We start from the raw sequence: 21,319 nt of genomic DNA, 5'->3' as shown, positions 1-21,319 counted from the left end.
AAACGAGCAATATCCGACAACACTGTCTTATTAGCAAACGGCTTAAACGCTATAAGCGCGAAGAAATTAATATATATTGAACATATTTGTATCTTTGTACCAAAATAACATTATAAAACTGGTATATTTTATTCTACAATAACATTTGTGGATGTTATTGTAGTCCTTTCCCAACCCATTCAGGGACGACCTGCTTTCTGTTTGGCCCTAGATGGATCATATGCTGAAATTCAATCAGTAAGAAAACCTAACTTTTAGCAATGTACGATTTCGAAATCGTACATTGAATCGTACACTAATATGCGATTTGTAGCGTTTCTACAATTCGAACTTGGGTCCAAGTGTGACGAAGCGAGGGGCGACAAAACTAGTCCAGGTTGGTAATCCAGGAGTTAAAAAAGAACAAAAATCAAAACTATATTTAAGCCATTGTATTCGGTATACAGATTAAAATATAACGATAAAAAAGTTTGTGCAATTTAAGCAAATAAAGTTAAATCAGGTTAAAGAAAAATTTGAGGTTTAAATCAAAGAATTCAATAATAAGGAATCGCACTAACGTGTGATTTATAACGCTTCTACAATTCAAACTTGGGTTAAACCTTGACGAAGATGGGAGAGGGGGCATAAAAAAACTAGCGGAGATTGTTAGGAGTCAAAAAATCAAAAATATATCTAAGCCAAAATATTTGGTACCCAGATAAAACAAACAATAGAAGTTGGTGCAATTTAAGTAAATGTTAATTCATTTAATTTGAATAAATTTTAAGTCAAAGCAGGTTATAGAAAATAATTTAGGATTTAAATTTTAGAGTAAAGAACTGACTAAGATTTGATGGATTCCTCTTACAGAACTAAAGGCCGCAGTGTGCTACTGGTACACCAAACAACAGTAAACAAAACTAAAAATTAACCACACAGAAATACTTGGATAAATTAAAGTATGTTCTTTAGAGCATGAGGAGTCCCAGAACAGTTTCATATCAATTCTGAGCATACTTGGCTATAAATATTTTAATGATAATACGATGAAGCCAACAAATACTTATAGTACCAAGGACAGTGAAAGTGAAATTTAAATTGTTTGAATTAAATGTATGAAATCTTACAAATCCGTTTATGTCTTTAAAAAAGTACTTCAATTTTTAATGAAAAGACCTCGGTATTTAGAAAAGGACTTTTCAGTTCTAACGAAAATCAGAAAAAAAGGAAATGTGGGAGAACACCCGGGTAAAGAATAAACCAAAAGCCTACAACACCAAACAGCTTAATAAGGTATAGCTTCTATCTGATGGTGGACTTTATCTAAGAATAACCAAATTGTCGATGTTGGAATTCTTACAGCGAAAAGCGTTGTTACATTTAGGGGATTGGTTTCCTTTCAGTTATTTCACGGTTCAGCGGGGCAACAATGACAAACTGTTACACTACCCTAAAACTTTGAAATCTTGGAATAAATAAAAAGAAAATTTGTAGAAAACGCAGTTTTCATGTATGAATGGATCTCAAATGGGTTCCCGGCGCAAAATAAGTTATATTTTAATGTCCTTAGTACTTCAAAAAACTTGTTTACAAAAATAAATTTATGTCTAGATTTGTCTATGATTTGTCTAGTGTCACATAAAGCATCCAAGTCGATGAAGCTTTAAAGTACATACTTCATATTTATATATATATATATATATATATATATATATATATATATATATATATATATATATATATATATATATATATATATATATATATATATATATATATATATATATATATATATATATATATATATATATATATATATATATGTGTGTGTGAAGTGCGCTTGAAAAAGAACAGGCAGTAACACACTAAACGCCCATTCACAATGAAATTCCATTAATACCGTACTTTAACTAGCGCTAATTCAAGTCCAATCAGAAAATTCCAGCCAATCAGGGAAATGTCATTGAGAATGGGCCTTAAACTACACAAAGACACTACATAATACAGCAGACTATATCCAAGAACTTCCATGGAACGATAAGGGGGGGGGGAGGAGGAGGAACCACTAATGAGCATCTCATGTAAGCGCTCCGTGATATTTTTGGACTATACGAGTTTTTCTTTCGTCAAAAATGAAACTACCTAACAACAAGTCAAGGGAGAAAAGGGACAAAGTATAGAAAGGGAGGATGGACTTGGACGATCATGAATATTGCCTAAATACTAAGCAACGAATAAAAAATAGAAGAAAGCAAATAAAGGACACTTAAAAAAGCCGTTGAAAAAGAAAAAAGATAAAGTAAGAAAGAAAAAAATCGAAAGGAGGAACTGTCATTCGACAACGCAACACCTCCATTTCAACTAATATTCGAAAAAATTAACACATTTCTCTTTTTTCCTTTTTTTCAGTTCTACTACACAATCTAAGGAGAGCAACATAAACTTTCTGAGTCTTTATTTTCACTAAACAGGATCAAAGTGAGAATTGCAGATTTTATGACAAGAATTTAAAATTTATAGTTTTTGTTTTCAAGCTAAATTGTCTTAGCTTTTTTCACTTGTGGTCCAGCCACTGGCACTCTGTCACCTAAATACTGACCAGGAAAGCCCTGTCCACTTGACGGATTCGGTTGGGGCTGATATGCCTGCTGAGGAGGGAAACCCTGCTGAGGTGGTTGCTCCTAAAAAAAAATCGCTCCTTCAGTGTTTTCGGAATATCGTTAGGTACAAGCGGAAAGACACATAAGAAAAACACAAGTTCAAGAGGAAGTTCAAATTTAACTGTGTGCTCTGAGTAATTATGAGTAACTTCCATATTTTCCTCCCCTATCAACTACAATTATTGTGCTCCCTGTTCCGCAGCAAAAACTTTCACTATCTTTTAAATGGTCTGAATCAATTGTAGAAACAACTAATGCTACACAAAAGTAAGGTATGTCATTTATCGACACAAAATATCTTGTTTTCAAAACTTTCCCTCCCTACTCAACTAGAAAATTGACAACTTAATAGCAGTTAAAACTATAAAAATTCACAGATAAATTAATAGATAAAAAGAAATAAGATTAAATAAGAATTAGAATAACCTTAATTAGCCACTGAAATATTAGTGGATTAAAAGAATTAGATTTAATAAACTAATTTAAATGATTGAATGAATAAAAAAAATATGCACGCTGCCAAATCCAGAATAACAGAAGGAAGATTGGCACACTGTTGACTTTTTAGGCTAAATTTTTGATTTTGTATCATGCACACTTGACACCTCCTCGGAAATTTCAAGGTGGTTATTATCTTTTGGGAACTTTTGTATAATTCTACAGTTCTTGTGTTTTTTTTTTTCAGTTTACCTCTCCCTCCTAATTTTTTTTTTAAAATTCATTTTCACTCCTACCTTGTCACCTTGTCACCCAACCCTTCCTTGTACTTCCTGGCTGAAGGGCCAAGAAATGGAGATCAGCACCACCGGTAGGGACTGTAAAGTTCAATGCCGTATTCTTTACCTTTACCTCTATTATGATCAGTGCAAACAGGTCTGACCCGTAGGAGACAAATCTGAGGCTTTCTTCTTAGGCTTGGGGTGAGGCTAAGTCGAGGGAGTGGAAGTACTAAGTACTTAAGTATGCCCAAGTTAGGAGTTTAAGGAACTGGGTACTTCTTAAGGTACCGTACTTCTAAAGTATTTCAATGTACAGTTAGTAATCTTTAAGGAATTGCTTAGAGAGGTATATTCTCGTCGACTAATATCTAAATATAATTATTTAAAAAAACTAATTATATAATTAGTTGTATTTTACAATTAAAGTATTATATAGTTATATATTATTATATAATTATGTATTATAAATCAAATAGTTAGTCGTAAAAAGACACATAATCAAAGACTGAAAAAAACGATTCAAACACGGTCTTAATTTATAAGTTAAACACATTTGAAATTGTAGGCTCGTATACGACACGGATATAATTACTAGCAATATTATGACTAATCACTGAAAGGAGGGGCGAAAGCTAAAAAGGGAATTTTTTATTCCTTCATCCTACTTGCAGAAAAATTATGTAAATCACGATCGTACCTTGAGAGTAGGTGCAGGTGGCAGAGGGCGTGGAGGTGGTTGCTTCAACTCTTCGTGGTATCGGGGTGCATTTGGAGGAGATCCATGCTGAGATGCAGCAATAGACGACGTTAATCCCTTTAGATTTTCCTCTTTCTCCGTTTTTCTTTTAAACACGTAATCTGAAACCTCAGACTTTAAGGCATCCAACTGCTAGAAAATATAATTTGAAATGAGTTATGGAAAAGTCAAACATAGCAGCAACAAAATCGAATTCCTGGACAAGCAATTAATATTAATAAATTAATATATGCTTTTTTTAATTAAAAATATTTTTTTATTGAGTTTTTTTTTTTTAGCAAAACAATAATCTGAAACCTTGGACTGGAGAGCAACCAAAAGCTAAAAAACATAATGTGAAATGAACGATGGAAAAGTCAAACATAGCAGCAACAAAGTCGATTTTCTGGACAAGCAATTAATAGTAATAATTTTTTTTTAGTAAAAATTATAATTAATTAATAATACTAATAAATATAAGCACGAGGCCTCTTGAATTGTAGAACCATGGACATATGCACCTTTCCATTGTTTTTGGCATTTTTCCATCTTGAAATAATTTTAGTTCAAACTGAGGGGTCACCAACTCCATGCCACATGATGTACATCTCTCCGGATACTAATTTCAATTATCGTTTTCTCATACTTGTTTGAGGCTAACACTTTGTAACTTTATGTAGGCTAACTAATATTATAGAGCAAATTTTGTACATAGCTAGGCAGAACTAAAAGACTTGAGCTTAATTAGTATCTTATATAGTTATTATTATATAGCTAGTTATCTATTATAATCTATTATTATAGATTAGTTATCTTAGATAGCTGTCCTGGCTGAGTGGTTGGCGCGCTGGCGTGGGAATCCTTTGTTCAAGGGGCACAGGTTCAATCCCGGTTGTGACCACTTATTTAGCTTGGGACGGGGGTCAGTGGCGTGACTCTGTAAGCTCAGCCAGAGTCGACCCAGCTCGAAATGGGTACCTGGAGATATGTGGGGAAAGATAAGCAGAAAGGGTGTGTGAGAGCACAGGATGGTCGGCCCCCAGCCCCCCATTGCGCTTCCTGGCTGAAGGGCCACGAAACGGAGATCAGCACATCCGGTTGGGACCTTAATAATACTAATTAGTATCTTAAGTCAGGTTATGAAGAGCATTACTTAAGTAGTCTGTAAGTCTCTTTACTGTTGAGACTATTAGTGTATAGTAGACAACAGATCAGGGATGCGCAATTTTGAACCAAATTCGACTCTTTCGTTAGAATTATCGACGAAAAGTAGTTCTGTCTACTAAGTTCTTGTTACTATTTTTACTAGAGAGTTAGGGTGGACCGAGAGGGTATTAATATTCATATGAATGCAAATTCTGGCCCAACTTTTGATCATCTTTGCGGCTGAATTCATTGCGACCTCTACGATAAGGTTCTCTGATATTCAAGCACATTATGCACAATTTATATATTTTGTATATAAATTAGAAAAGAGAAACATTGCCTTATAAAATCGCTAAAAACAAAGGTCCTGGTAGCACTTGGTAGGTTTTGTCTTTTACATAACTCATCAAAAATTTATTTATATATATATTTTCTACTTTTTTAAAGGTCGGATAAATTTCAGGGGGAAGGGTTCAAACCTGACAGCATCTTCCTTTGCATACGGCCTTAACGAATCATCAGTGAAGAAAAAAAGCAACGAAAAAAAAACAACAAAAAAACAACGAAACAAAACACGTCCGTGATCATTGTCTCGAAAACGATAAAGATTTTTGAATTTTTCGATTTTCGAAGCATACAGAGATTGAAGCGAATGGTTTAAAACAGAAAAAGAAATTTTAACAGTCATTGAAATTTTAAATTTATTAGGGCCTAAAGCTCTCCAAAACTCATAACCTTCATTAAAAAGAAAAAAACCTATTTTTTAAAGCAAGAATATACCTAATTTTTTTAGGTAGTATACACTTGGAACTATTTAGATACACCCAGGGTGAAGGTTTCCTTAGGTGTTAGAAATATAAGTTTAGTTTCCACTCTTGTTGTGCTGTTTACCTTCTGGTGTATTGTTATATTATCTATGCTATCTATATTATATTTTACATCTATTGTTTTATATCCATTCAGGCAATAAATCTATGGTTGAGAATTATCAATTTCAATTAATTGAACTCCTCTCTGAAATAAATTTTTCACTCAAATAGTCATTCTGATTAAAATCTAAAAACAAAACAGTCTGTACTCTAGCATAAAACACAGAGATATATCTATATCTACATATAGAGTTTAAAAAGAGTATAAAAGAGCATTCTGAAATGGTTTTTGGAGACTGCTTGTTCTTTGTTAAAATCGCTTCACTGCCGTTAAATAATGAAAGAAATAATTGAATAAATAGTGTAAATAAATAGAACAAGAGCTAAGAGCTCATATGGCACTTGTGACGAGGTCGGAAGAGCCGAGAGCTCATATGGTACGAGGTCGGAAGAGCCAAGAGCTCATTTGGACGAGGTCGGAAGAGCCGAGAGCTCATATGGTACGAGGTCGGAAGAGCCAAGAGCCAAGAGCTCATTTGGCACTTGTGAGAAGGTCAGAACCTAAAGTTAAACTTTATAGCACAAGATCCTTCTAAATATCAAATTTTATTAAGATCTGGTCACCCTTTCGTAAGTTACAAATACCTCAATTTTCAAAATTACCTCCCCCTCCCAATTCCACCAAAGAGAGCAGATCCGGTCCAGTTATGTCAGTCACGTATCTTAGACAGGTTTCTATTCTTCCCATCCAGTTTCATCCTGATCTCACCGCTTTAAGAATTTTCTAAGATTTCCGGTCCCCCCAACTGCCCCCCCCCAATTACGTTTGATCCGGTTGAGATTTAAAATAAGATATCAGAGTTACGAGGTCCTTCTAAATATGAAGTTTCATGAAGATCCGATCACTCCTTCGTAAGTTAAAAATACGTTATTTTTCTTATTTTTCAGAATTACCCCCCCCCCCCCCCCCCGCAATTGAGCGGATCCGTTCCAATTATGTAAATTACGTATGCAAGACTTTTGCTTATTTTTCCAACCAAGTTTCATCCCAATCCCTCCAATCTAAGCGTTTCCCATCATTTTAGGTCTCCCCACCCCAAACTTCCCCCAATATCACCAGATCTGGTCAGGATTTAAAATAAGAGCTTTGAGCCACGATATCCTTCTAAAAATCAAATTTCATGGAGATCCAATCACCCGTTCGTAAGTTAAAAATACCTCATTTTTTCTAATTTTTCAGAATTAACCCCCCCCCCCCAACTACCCAAAAGAGAGCGGATCCGCTCCGTTTATGTCAATCATCTATCTAGGACTTGTGTTTATTTTTCCCACCATGTTTCATCCCGAACCCTCCACTCTAAGTGTTTTCCAAGTTTTAGGTTCCCCCTCCCAACTCCCCGCCCCCATCACAAGATCTGGTCGGGATTTAAAATAAGAGCTCTAAGACACGATATCCTTCTAAACATCAAATTTCATTGAGATCCGATCACCCGTTCGCAAGTTGAAAATACCTCATTTTTCTAATTTTTAAGACTTACTCCCCCCCCCCCTAACTACCCCAAAGAGAACAAATAAGTTCCGATTATGTCAATCATGTATCTAGGACTTGCGCTTATTTTTCCCATCAAGTTTCATCCCGATCCCTCTACTCTAAGTGTTTTCCAAGATTTTAGGTTTCCCCCCTCCAACTCCCCCCAATGTCATCAGACCCTGTCGGGATTTAAAATAAGAGCTCTGAGACACAATATCATTCCAAACATCAAATTTCATTAAGATCCAATCACCCGCTCATAAGTTAAAAATACTTCATTTTTTCTATCTTTTCCGAATTAACCGGCCCCTACTCCCCCCCCCCAGATGGTCAAATCGGGAAAACGACTATTTCTAATTTAATCTGGTCCGGTCCCTGATACGCTTGCCAAATTTCATCGTCCTAGCTTACCTGGAAGTGCCTAAAGTAGCAAAACCGGGACTTTAGGTTTTCCCCCTCCGACTCCCCCCAATGTCATCAGATCCGGTCGGGATTTAAAATAAGAGCTCTAAGAAACAATATCATTCCAAACATGAAATTTCATTAAGATCCAAATACCCGCTGATAAGTTGAAAATACTTCATTTTTTCTATTTTTTGCGAATTAACCGGGCCCCCACTCCCCCCCCCAGATGGTCAAATCGGGAAAACGACTATTTCTAATTTAATCTGGTGCGGTCCCTGATACGCTTGCCAAATTTCATCGTCCTAGCTTACCTGGAAGTGCCTAAAGTAGCAAAACCGGGACAGACCGACAGACAGACAGACCGACAGAATTGGCGACTGCTATATGTCACTTGGTTAATACCAAGTGCCATAATAAAAATAATTGAAAGAAATAGCCAACGAAGGGTATGTACAAAGGATTTTTTTCTGGGGTGGGGGGGGGGTGGGGAGGGGAGGGGAGTAATTATAAAGAGAAATGTGTGATAATTAAATAAGAATTTCCCAGGAGTTTGGCAAAACTTAGGATTCTACCCCTTTCCCAGCGTTCGTCCCTGACACAGGACTGAACCCCAGTTTCATCACAGGTTGAGCTATATTTACCCAATTATAAACTGTAATTAAAATTCTGAATTTTTTTTATTGTTTAACGAGCCAATTTAAGTAAGGATAAATCTGATGTCTTGATTGGCATAGAATATTAAACCCTTCTGAATTCCAAAGAAGCTATATTTCTGTTTTTACCACTTCCAAAGAGGATTTAGAATGTCGAAAAAATTCTTTACTTCTTTTTAATAAACTTAGGAAAAAATGTCTAAAGACTTGTTTAACCTTATCCATCCTTCCAACAGATACGATTACTCAAGTATCAGTAAAAAAATAAAGCTTAAAAAAAATGTTTAAAGTTAATTTTAAAGGAAATTATCTTGATCTTATCACACAATTCACTTCATCATACAAAAACAACACCGAACTGCAAATATTGAGATTAATAAGCATTTTTTGGCATTGATGTTACACGTGCAAAGAAAAAATCTGACATCAATGAAATCAATGGTTTTGAAGTGGATTCTTTGAATTCAAAAGCTTTTTGTACTGAATTATGTTCTGTATTTTATTTTTGACGGTAATTTTTTTTAATACCTCTTCCTTCTTTTCTCAATGAAATTTTTATCGTGGGTGTATCATGACATTTTAAAAAGATTTGTTATTCACATTATCATAATCCCAAGTTTCATGTTCATGAAACTTGGATTATAATATTTTCATGTTCAGATTTTTTTTTTTTTTGCATTGTAATCCCATTGAGATTTAATTGAAAGGGAAAAGCACTTCCAAAAGCAAATGCTTGTTTCAATTAAATTTTTGCAATTCACGAAAAAGAGGACCAGGGAATACACAGGCTAGACAGAGGTCTCAAATTCAAAGTTAGACTTCCTAACAAGTTGCGAATTACTAGTTACTTGAAGATTACTAACCAATACTCGTTTTACTGACACTATATGGAAAAAGTAGCTACTTGTTTTTGCATTACATAAAGACAGTGTGGTCGTCGCCTTTCCTACTTTGGGCCTTATTCACGAGCTGGAAAGCAAAACTGAATTAGCTTTCCATTATTGACGACTAGCGGAAAACTGACAGACCGTTATTTGCGAAAAGACAAGAAGAGACTTGGAAAGCGAATTCAGCCCGCTAGTGGATTGTGTTTCCGGCTTGTGCTTTTGGCGTTAATTTCAAATTGTTATACTAATAACTTTAATAAAGGTCATTTTTGACTTTTTTCTTTATGTTATTATCAATTACTCCAAAAAATGAATAATGTTTTTAAAAACCTTGCAGTATAATGACTGAGACCAATTATTAATACTGGTTTATACACAGAAAAAAAAATGATTATAAAAATTGAAGCGTGGTCAATTTTTAAATACCCTGCCTTTTCACTCATTATTTGCGATTAACAGGCATAATTTTGCTAGACTGTCCCTTCTAGACGGGGTTACCGGCCTTCCTTTGCCGCTAAAACACGGCTTGTCGTAAAAACCCTCTTTGTATATGATCTATGGCTATCTTACACTCTTTTGTTTTGACTAAGAGATTTGATCACTTAAGTCATATAATTTTGGGAAATAATATGACGCAGACACGTTGAACGAAACGGGCCCCCCTCTTAAGTGCCAATAGATACAAACATGTTGAAATGTTCTGCCAAGACACGAGTTATCTTGAGACCAGCTAGTCCAAGAAATGGTAAGACAAAAAGAAAAAAAGAAGAAGAAAGAAATAGAACAAACAAGGAAATATAGAAGGAAAGAGTCTTCCTCGTTTTCAGAAATTAACGCCAGAGTCAAGCATTCCTAACGAGAAGGTAAGAGCTCAAATTTAAACTCTGAAAGTGATTGTCAAGAAGGCGGGTATTTATATTATCACTATAGAAGTTAAATTTCTAGATAATCTTAAGAAATTACACTAAGCTGGCTAAAATAAACCAATTAAATATAGGTGGAAGACCATGCTAACCTGCTTAAGATTACCGTCGACCTTAACACCTTTACGAAAATATTTCTTGAGGTGCTGGTAGGTGTCACCAGCAGTAGCTAATTCTTCGATCAGCTTTGATCTCAAAGCTTTCCCGTCGCCGACTTCTTCAATTTCTTCCAGGACAGTTTTCTATGAAAAAACGCACATTTAGAAAACTCTTCGTAAAATTTTGTGGGTGTCCCGGATTCACCCATTATATAAATGGCAAAAACTTACTCTCATACCTTTTATATTAGTCAAGAATACGAATTATACCAAAGTAGAAAGTTCAATAGAATAAACAATTACTTATCAAACAATATATCTTTGATGCTTTAAAAAATGTAGTAGAGGCGGGTAAGTGTGGCTAATTAAAAGAATAAGAGGGGGGGGGCAAGGAGTTTGAATAAAATAAAGCTAAAAAAATCTTTTTTAATCTAAGAGGGTTTTCCGAGTTGTTTTTAATTAGAAAAAAGGATATATTTCAAAATGTAGGGGATGTGGGTCTTTGCTGATTTTTTCTTGAGCTTTCTGTTTTCCCTATCCCTACGCCACTTCTTAAATTTTTGTCAATTTTCGGTGAAAAATATTCAAAAACTAAATTGTACGTTAAACTAATGGATTTTCGCAATCCCTATCCCAAACATAAATTATAAATCAGGACTGATAGTTATATCCCCTCTTCTAATTGGCTTCCTTTCTACACGAACCACGTCGGTAATTGTTTAGTTTCGTCACAAGCTGTCTAAACTTGATACTATGCTGTGAAGCAGCATAGTTTCCATAGTAACTGCTAATTCTAGAAGCACATCCATTTCTGGTTGACCCTCCTCCTCCATTTAGCAAACTAAAAATGCGTAAAGTCGGCTTGCTTACATGTAACATTACCTATAGAGCGAAGCACATTGTTCCATAAGCCCCGCAGGCAGCGGGGCGAGGTCTGTATTCTATATTTATAAATAAATATAGAATACATACTCCCCTTCCCCCCCCCCGCTGCCCGCGGGGCTAGTGAAATAATACACTTCGCTCTATAGGTAGTGTTATCTGTAAGCAAAATCGGACGTTTTTTTTTATTCTGAAACAACTAGCTAGTTTAAACTCGAAAGTGAAAGTGAACCATCTCGGATATTAATATTAATGGATGCATGAGTTTTTTTAATTATCTTTCGACTTCCTACTATATAGAAACTACCAGTAAAAACTGGAATTTGTATTTAAAAAATAATTTCATTCATATTGTACAACCCAAACTTTTCCCTCGGCTTCAAAACCCAGCCCACTTTACGCATTTTTAGTTTGCCCCATGGAGGAGGGTCAACCAGAAATGGATGTACTTCTAGAATTAACATTTCTAAGTGCTATAGTATGGAAACTATGCTACTTCGCAGCTTAGTTTCCACTTCAGACAGCTTGTGACGAAACTAAATATTTACCAACACAGCAATTCAAAAACAAAATACAAAAGCAATTTAAATTTAAGAGCTGAAAAAGAAATTGAACTATTAAACTTTTACTTTAACGTTAACGTTATAGGTTAGTCTTTTACTTTCAAACTGTGTTTCTAGTTAATGATTTGAACCCCAATGTTCCATAGACGCAGGAATAAAAAACAATGATGCTACCGGGTTTGAGCCCGGTAGCATCAAAATTTCCGGGTTCAAAATTTGGTTAAACCCAGTACTAGAGTTAAAACAATAGTATCTTTAAAATACGTAACGATACTTAGAAGATAGAAAATAAAAACACCCCTCAGTCTAAAGTAATTTACCCCAGCTGTCGATTCACCTCAAGCTTTAGAAACCCATGAGCAAATTTGTCCCCTTCCTTAAAAAAAACACTAAAAAAGAAAAGGCGACATAAATGGATAAAAAAGAATAAGATATTATTGGGCAATATGGCTTTTGGAATAAATGAACCTTTAAATTTACAAGCTAAAAAAAACTAATAAAAATCATCAGGGAAAAAAAAATACTTGAGTGACTTGTTCAACAACAGCACCCCCCACCTTCCAAGAGCAAACAACACTTTCAGAGTTGAAAGGAATCGAAAAGGTTTTTTTAATTCCACATGCAGTCACAATCTCACATGAATTCATACATAAACGAATAAAAGTTTGTACGAAAATAACTTTAATTTTTTGTTTTTTGATGAAATAATTTTTAGTGATAATCTTGCTGAAGCATCATTCCATTCAAAACGGCTGAAAAAAAAAATATATATTTATATATATTGATTCCGCTCAAATTGTAGCACTAAACTTGAACAACTGAAATCGGGATTTCATATTCCAGCCGATAGCCTACATATCATGATTCAAATCTATGACAGGACTTGTCAATCCTATTTCATAAACACGATGGGCGATATCCTTAAAATATACGTCATTTATCGGGCATCATACATCAATACGTCATTTAATATACATAATATACGTCATTTATCAATACGTCATTTATCGGGTGGACAGAAGACAAAAATGTCTTGGGTATTTTGCCTGTAATTAATAGCTGATAAATACTTACACAGGGAGAACTGTAGATTTACTTTTATTAAATAAAAAGATTCATGGTGTAAGGCCGCTAAAAATTTAGGACCTGATACTCTACTAGTCAATCAATTAACAAACTATTCTCCAAAGGATTATCTCTGCTGAATTTCCTTTGAAAGAATTAGCAGAAAGGTTTTCAGGGACAATTTAAATTAAAAAAAAATTCCAAACCGAATGTAGTGCATTCAAATACTCAAATTAACTTGAAGTATATACATTACTAAATTATTCTGTATTAAGGGGGTTTTCCCTCTCCTCAATACCTCACTCTTTACGCTGAAGTTTGACTTTTTATTCCAGTTCTATAAGAAAAACTCTGAAACGCAAGGGTCGTTTAGTTAGAACGATAAGAAGCTTTTTTTAAAAGGACTAAATTTTCATTTATGCGGTCAAAAAGCGTCGTTAATCCATAGATTATTTGCTTTTTTTCGATTCTGAAACTATATTTTATCTTAGAAACATTTACAGATGCGCAAACTTTTGTCTATAAAACAATGATACTACCTAAAATATGTAGAATTTTAATTGAATTTTAGTTTACTAGCCCATTAAGAAATCAACCGCTTCAGCCATTGCAGCTTTAATTCACATGAGTTTTATTTTTTTTTTGCTTTTTTGAGTTTTTTCGTGTACCCGAAAAAAATTCCTTGTGTAAACATCAAAAAAAGGAGGGAACAAAAAAAGCGTATCACAAAGTGAAACATGAGTGAATTTAAAAATCAAAGAAAGAAATAGCTGTACCTGCTTCGCCAAATTTTCCAATGCCCTGGCTTGCAACGGGCCATAAGCTTGGTCCAAGATCTTAGGATAGACGAGATCCAAGATACCGTCTACATTTCCTTCATCAGCAGCAAAAGCTGCTTTAACATCCACGGTTTTGGATACAAATTCTTTTTCCAAAACCTCCCTTTCACGCTGAACCTCCCTCACCACACTCATAAGCTCCTGGAAGGCTGCAGGACTAAGGCTGCTTGATTCTGTGGGGAGTCGTTTGGCAAGTTGCTCTTCAGGCAAACTCAACAGCTCAATGCCATCTTTAGCTGACACATATTTAGATTTAACACGACGGTCTACAGTACGGTTATGTGTGATTTTCTCTCTGTAAAGAAATAAAATAAATAAGTAGGTACCACACATATTTATGACAAAATTTATAGTATATTTAGTCTCAGTTGGATATTTAGGCCCATAATTTCAATTTTGGCAGTGTTGACCGTCATATCCAGCAGCTGAGAGAAATAAGCTATTTCGTGTAGCATTGTTTGGGCAGTTGCTGAATCAGCAGCAAAAGCGTCAATGTCACCCAAGCAGTCCGGGTCAGACTTCAGGCACTTTAATGTCCAATTATATTCCGACACCATCAAAACATGAAAGTACTCTTTCTAGAATCGTCTCTATCTACTATTTGAACATAACCAGGAACACTATGAACCTCTGTTTTACACCGCTTTCTACATCAAAGAGTTTCGTCTCTTTATCGAGCATTCTTATAGTCAATTTGCTATGCAAGTAGGCCTTCAAGAGTGCTATGAATTCAACCGGGATCACATCTTCCGCCATGATTCACCAAAGATTTTCACTTTCTATGGAGCCGAAATCAGCAACAAAATCGAAAATCATGCTGATTATATGGACGCTGGAGCGTTCTGATTTCAGAAGAATAAGAGGAAAACTAAAAATCTGGCCAGTGCACCCTCTCACTTTTCCAAATCTTCACACTAATTTTCAAATGTCCGTTTATCTTGTGCTGCCTCGAATCTTTCAGCAAAATCATCGTCAATACTATGGTAGCAATATCCATAAGAAATATCCCACGATAGATACGGCAGTCATATTTTTTGTCACCCTCTTTAAATACTGGGACTAGTACTGACACCTTTCAATCAGTCGGATTTGTTTTTTCCTATAAGAATAATGAGAGGTTTTTGCCATTAAGCTACAACGTGTGGCGAGGCCACAGGAGGGACACATCAGGAGGAAGACCATCTTCACCAGGCTACTTCTTGTGTTTCAGTATTTTGATTACGGTGAGTATCTGTGAAGGAGATCCAGGTCGGTTTCATAAGATACTTTTTCCGCTTTTAGTTTAAGAGTCAGCATTGTATCTTCCCCACTTGAATTTGGGTTAAGCAAGTCTTTGGAGTGACTCCTCTATTTGTTATATTTAAGTTGTAATTACGAGATTAAGTTTCCATGAGTCTTTTAAGAGACCAGCGACAGGTGACCTTATTTCGTTATTTCTTTGACAGCTCTACATAGTCTTATGGTGCAATTATTTCCGACTGCTTTTTCTATCCCTAGAGCAGCCTCTTCTCAGTATGTTGGGTGGTCCTATTTACTACAATTAATGCAATTGATAGAATTAGACTAAACATAGGAGTTTGTTTCTGAAAAAAAAAAACGAAAAAAATTGTGAAGTTTGAAAAACAACTTAAAACACTAGACACTAAGGGATGTTCCCCATTTTTTCATCAACTAGCGACAGTTTCTATTCTTATAAATTACTCATACTTCTTGACCAAACCCTCATTGCCGTGGCCTTAGACGATTCTATTTATGTCAGATTTGTCTTTTTCTAAAACCTAACCATGGGCAGTTTAGTCCTTGGCTATCCTCGCCATAAAGACCTTAGGAGGGAAGTCAATGCGACTGCAATATCGGTGCTATAATGGAAGACACAGATTTGTAAGAAAAGAAAAATCCGAAAGGTGCATTCCGAGTTTAACAAAACTACCGAAAGGAAATGGTTTCGCAAGTAAAGTTCTTCTAATACATCCAAGATGCGGAAGCGTAATTGATAGCGTAAAGAAGCGTAATTGGATAATATAAACTCCATTTTCCTACTATAAATGCGAGTAGTACAATGGAATGGAACTTATTTTTGAAGAAAAAAAATCAAGAAAAAAGAACAGAAGTTCCAATTCCTATTGGAAACCAGATGAGGTACCAAAAAAAAGAAAAAAAGAGATTCAGTCAATAAATCGACTATGCAGAGACATAAGACTTCCTTCCAACACTTTAAGACCGTCCTTGTCCAAACGATAAGCTGGCTTTTCTTAGAAAAGGCAACGTCGTCTTGGCAAACGATTCAAATGTGTAAGACATGGACATTTAAAATAATAAAGCTGTCAAAGAGAATTTTAAGAGGATTAAACTCTTATAGCAAGTATTGTCACAAATGGGTAATTAGACAGTATAAGCTCACTTTACTACTATAACTGCAAGTATTACAATAGAATACAACGTATTTTTGAAAAAAAAAGGAGAGAAGCTTGAAGTAGCCTGGATTAAATAGAAGTTGAGCAGCTTGGATTAAAGCGAAAATGACCCGGAAAATCTGTTTGATCTATTTTCTCTGTAAACTCTAAAATGTGCATTTCGATATTATTTTCCTGCATTTTCCATTAAGTCCATTTTCCTACTATAATTGCGAGTAGTGCAATAGAAAACAGTATATTAAAAAAAAAAAAAAAAAAAAAAAAAAAAAAAAAAAAAAAAAAAAAAAAAAAAAAAAAAAAAAAAAAAAAACACAATTTCCAATACCTCTTGGAAACCAGATAAGATACAAAAAAAAAAAATCAATAAATCGACTACGCAGACATAACACTTTAAGGCCATCTTTGTCCAAACGATAAGCTGTCTTTTCTTAGAAAAGGCTGCGTCGTCTTGGCAAAATGGTTTAAATGTGTAAGACATGGACGCTTAAAAATAAAAAGCTTTCAACCAAATTTTAAGAGGATTAAACCCCAATAGCAAGTATTGTCACAAATACAGCGTTGAAAAAACTCCGTTTTAATAAGACAGACACTAAGACAGCACGCTCTATTGAAGAGGAGGATGGACTGTAAAATTAAGTTTGACTAAAGTGACACATGTCCTCTTGTATTACAATATCCAAAAGGGTATAGTATAACATATGAACACGAGATAAAGAGGCGCAATACCCCCAAGAGCGTAAGGCGTAGCAAAATCTGCCTACACTCTTCCTCCTGATCTGTAACTTGAGGAGAATAAATACATTCTAGAAGACAACCTTATACAGCTTGTAGTCTATCCTATACGGCAAAAGCTGAGTCTGAAGCATCTCCCCTGCTATTACAGTACCAAGGACAGTGCAAATGACATTTGATTCCTTGATCTGGTTAAGATCAGGAATCAGGTTGATCAGGAATCAGGAACACTGTATTTGTGACAATACTTGCTATAGGGGTCTAATCTTCTTAAAATTCTCGTTGACAGCTTTATTTTTTGTTAAGCTATATTTTTATTTTGTCACTTGATCTGGTTACAGTACCAAGGACCTTGCAAATGACATTTGATTCCTTGATCTGGTTAAGTTGAACGTAGTACAAAAACATTTTTGGACATTTCTTTTTTTTTAGCAAAATCAGGGAATTATTCTTTAATAAAAACAAGAGCTAAGAGCTTACTTCTGACGAGGTGGGAAGAGCCAAGAGCTCATGTGGAATGAGCTCTAGCAAAATTCTAAGAATCAATAGATTGCTTTAAAAAGAAAATAAGAGGCTTAATGACGGCCAGGATTTAAAAAAAGCTCTGAGTCACGAGGTCCTTCTAAATATCAAAATTCATTAAGATCCAATCACCCACTCGTAAGTTAAAAATACCTCAATTTTTCTAATTTTTCCTCTCCCTTCAGCCCCTCCAGATGGTCGAATCGGGGAAAACGACTTTTTCAAGTCAATTTGTGCAGCTCCCTGACACGCCTATGAATTTTCATGTCCTAGCACGTCCAGAAGCATCAAACTCGCCAAAGCACTGAACCCCACCAGCTATCTCCCCCAAAGAGAGCGGATCCAGTCCAGTTACGTCAATGACGTATCTACGACATTTACAAGCGTTTTCCAAGATTTCGGGTTTCCCCCTCCAACTCCCCCAATGTCAACAGATCTGGTCGGGATTTGAAATAAGAGCACTGAGACACGAGTTCCTTCAAAAAATCAAATTTCATTAAGATCCGGTCACCCGTTCTTAAGTTAAAAATACCTCAGTTTTCCTAATTTTTTTAAATGAACAACCCCCAGCTCCCCCAAAGAGAACGGTTCCGTCCCAATTATAACAATCTCGTATCTATAACTTGAGCTTATTCTTCCCATCAAGTTTCATCCCGATGTCTCCACTCTAAGCGTGTCACCGGTTTCAATGTCACCGGATCTGGTCGGAATTTAAAATGAGAGTTCTAAAGCACAAGATCCTTCTAGATATCAAATTTAATTAACACCTGATCAAACGTTCGTAAGATACAAATACCTCATTTTTTCTAATTTTTCAAAATTACTCCCCCTCCCCCGACTCCGCCAAGAGAGTGGATCCGGTCCGATTATGTCAGTCACCTATCTTGGACTTGTGCTTATTCTTTCCACCAAGTTTTATCCTGATCTCTCCGCTTTAAGCGTTTCCAAGATTTCCGGTCCCCCCCCCCTAAGGACACTGGATCCGGTAAGGATTTAAAATAAGAGACATGAGTTTTGAGATCCTTCTAAATATGAAATTTCATTAAGATACGATCACTCTTTCGTAATTTAAAAATACCTCATTTTTTCTAATTTTTTTGAATTGATCCTCCCTCCCCTAACTCCCCCAAAGAGAGCAGATCCGTTCCGGTTATGTCAATACCGTATCTAGGACTTGTGCTTATTTTTCCCCACCAAGTTTCATCCCAATCCCTCCACTCTAAGCGTTTTCCGAGATTTTAGGTTCCCCCCCTCCAACTCCCTCCAATGTCACCAGATCTAGTCGGAATTTAAAATAGGAGCTCTGAGACACGATATCCTTCTAAACATCAAATTTCACTAAGATCCGATCACTCCTTCGTAAGTTAAAAATGCCTCATTTTTCTAATTTTTAAGAATTGACCCCCCTCCCAACTCCTCCAAAGGGATCGGCTCTGTTTCAGTTATGTCAATTACATATCTAGGACTTGTGCTTATTTTTCCCACCCAGTTCCATCCTGATCCCTCCACTCTAAGCGTTTTCCATGATTTTAGGTCCCCCCCCCCAATTGCCCCCAATGTCACAGGATCCAGTAGAGATTTAAAATAAGAGCTCTGAGACACGATATCCTTCTAAACTTCAAATTCTATTAAGATCCGATCACTCCTTCGTAAGTTAAAAATACCTCATTTTTTCCGGATTAAGATCCGTTCCGGTTATGTTAATCACGTATCTAGGACTTCTGATTACTTTTCCTGCCAAGTTTCATCCCGACCCCTTCACTCTAAGTGTTTTCCAAGATTTTAGGTTCCCCCAACCAATTCCCTCCAATGTCACCAGATCTAGTCGGAATTTAAAACAAGAGATCTGAGACACGATATCCTTCCAAACATTCATTAAGATCCCATCACCCATTTGTAAATTAAAAATACTTCATTTTTACTATTTTTTCGAATTAACCGGCCCCCTACTCCCCCTCAGATGGTCAAATCGGGAAAAAGACTATTTCTAATTTAATTTTTTCCGGTCCCTGATACGCCTGCCAAATTTCATCGTCCTAGCTTACCTAAAAGTGCCTAAAGTAGCAAAACCGGGACAGAAAGACAGACCGATAGAATTTGCGATCGCTATATGTCACTTGGTTAATACCAAGTGCCATAAGAACCTCCATATGCAGTTATACAGCTTTTGGTAGTAGCTATTGCCAGATTAGAAAAAAGAAGGCAAGATAGGTGAAAAACAAGGCCGTATTCAGGGGGGTAAGGGGTTTGAAATCCCACCCGCCCTAAATTTTTGTCCGATTCGTACAAGCGCAACAAAAATGAATATTAAAATGAGTGCAATAAAATGAACAACAAAAATGAATAAATCAGCAAAAAATTCCTAGCACAAAACAGGTTAAGAAAAAGTAGCTTCTCTTTGATGGTTGTCATCGAGAATCAGCAAATTATTAATACTTGAATTTTTACAGACAAGGACTGTTGTCAAATTTAGCCATTTTATTTTGCTAATTTTGTTTCACGGTTAAATGTGGCTACATGATTACTGCCCTAAAAACCTCATAATTTTGAAACAACCAAAGAAAGTCCTTGAAAAGGCTTAGTTTTCAGAAATGACTAGATCCATGATGGGTCCAGGCGACACAATTCTGTAGTTTTAACACAGCTGGCATTAGGATTATGATAGACTAAGCATGATCTTTTTACAGGATCTAATAAAAACAGATTGCTGGGGACAAGGGTGAAAATTATTGAATATTTTTCTTGTTTTCAACAACTCTATGCTGACAATTATAGACAAAATTAGTCGCAACACTATATAAGCGTCTATATCACTTTATAATCATGGAAAACAAAGAAGTTGTGAATACCTGTATTTGGCAAGATCAGTTCTGAACTTTTCCGTTAGAGAGTCGGAAGTCGCTCGAGTCCACTTCGATCCGAACTGAGCTCGAAGCTGATCATCAGATGCTTTCTCATCGCTTAGCATTTGATCAATCTGAAAATGAATCCATTAGAGGGTTGTGTACATAAATTGATATTCAAAAGACAATATCAAGATGAATAAAAAAAAATTTGAGACTTTGAAAACAACAAAATACGGAATAAGGTCAAAAGTGCGATCTTGCCCAAAAGAGCGTGCGTATAACTTGATATAATGCCAAACAAAGCCAAATACAACCCCATACCCAGGGGAGGGTCACCAGTTTGGTCTCTCCATCCAAAGTTTGGAAATAATAAATAAAATAAGAACTTCGGAGCAGGCTAAAGAAATGACTACAAAAAAATGTCCATGGTTGAGCCCCCCCCCCCCTTTTTCCGATGAATCAAAATCCTCGGTAAGACCCTAAACGAATAAATATTTCAAAATGAAATTCAGTGCATGATTGTCTTGCTGAGCTCTAATGAGAGTTTCAAAGCAGGCAGAAATGTCGTATGAAGAGCTGCTGACAAAGTTTGAAGTATAAACTCTGGAAAAAAGAAGAGAGAAACTCTACATGGATTTCGGAAAAAAATCTCTGATCCCCCCAATCCACAAAACCCTTTCCCCCCCTTAATCTACAACAAAACGACTCCCGCGCAGGGTTGCAGTGCCTGTTGAGAAACTTCAGCCGGTACGCTGTGCCCACCAGCTGTTAGCGAAGAATTGTATACCTAGTTTTGTAAAACTGTCAAACGAAAATTATGAAGATTGATTAGTATTTTGTTTTCTTT

At 35.8% G+C, this 21,319-nt stretch overlaps 1 protein-coding gene across 1 annotated transcript in view; it reads right to left on the bottom strand.

Annotated features, from left to right (window-relative positions):
• Window positions 1–401: 401 nt before the first annotated feature.
• LOC136038221 (apoptosis-linked gene 2-interacting protein X 1-like) overlaps window positions 402–21,319 on the bottom strand; it is a 44,306-nt gene continuing 23,388 nt past the window's right edge. Inside the window, exons 6-10 of the mRNA XM_065721314.1 lie at window positions 20,476–20,603; window positions 13,896–14,253; window positions 10,604–10,753; window positions 4,059–4,250; window positions 402–2,663 (exon numbers count right to left, since the gene is read on the bottom strand). Coding sequence (XP_065577386.1) covers window positions 2,517–2,663; window positions 4,059–4,250; window positions 10,604–10,753; window positions 13,896–14,253; window positions 20,476–20,603 — 975 coding nt within the window. The 3' untranslated portion in view covers window positions 402–2,516. The remainder of the gene's footprint in view (window positions 2,664–4,058; window positions 4,251–10,603; window positions 10,754–13,895; window positions 14,254–20,475; window positions 20,604–21,319) is intronic.

Source organism: Artemia franciscana, chromosome 17 (genome assembly GCF_032884065.1).
Source record: "Artemia franciscana chromosome 17, ASM3288406v1, whole genome shotgun sequence".
NCBI classification, from domain to species: Eukaryota; Metazoa; Arthropoda; class Branchiopoda; order Anostraca; family Artemiidae; genus Artemia; species Artemia franciscana.
This window is presented reverse-complemented; position numbering and strand designations above follow the sequence as displayed.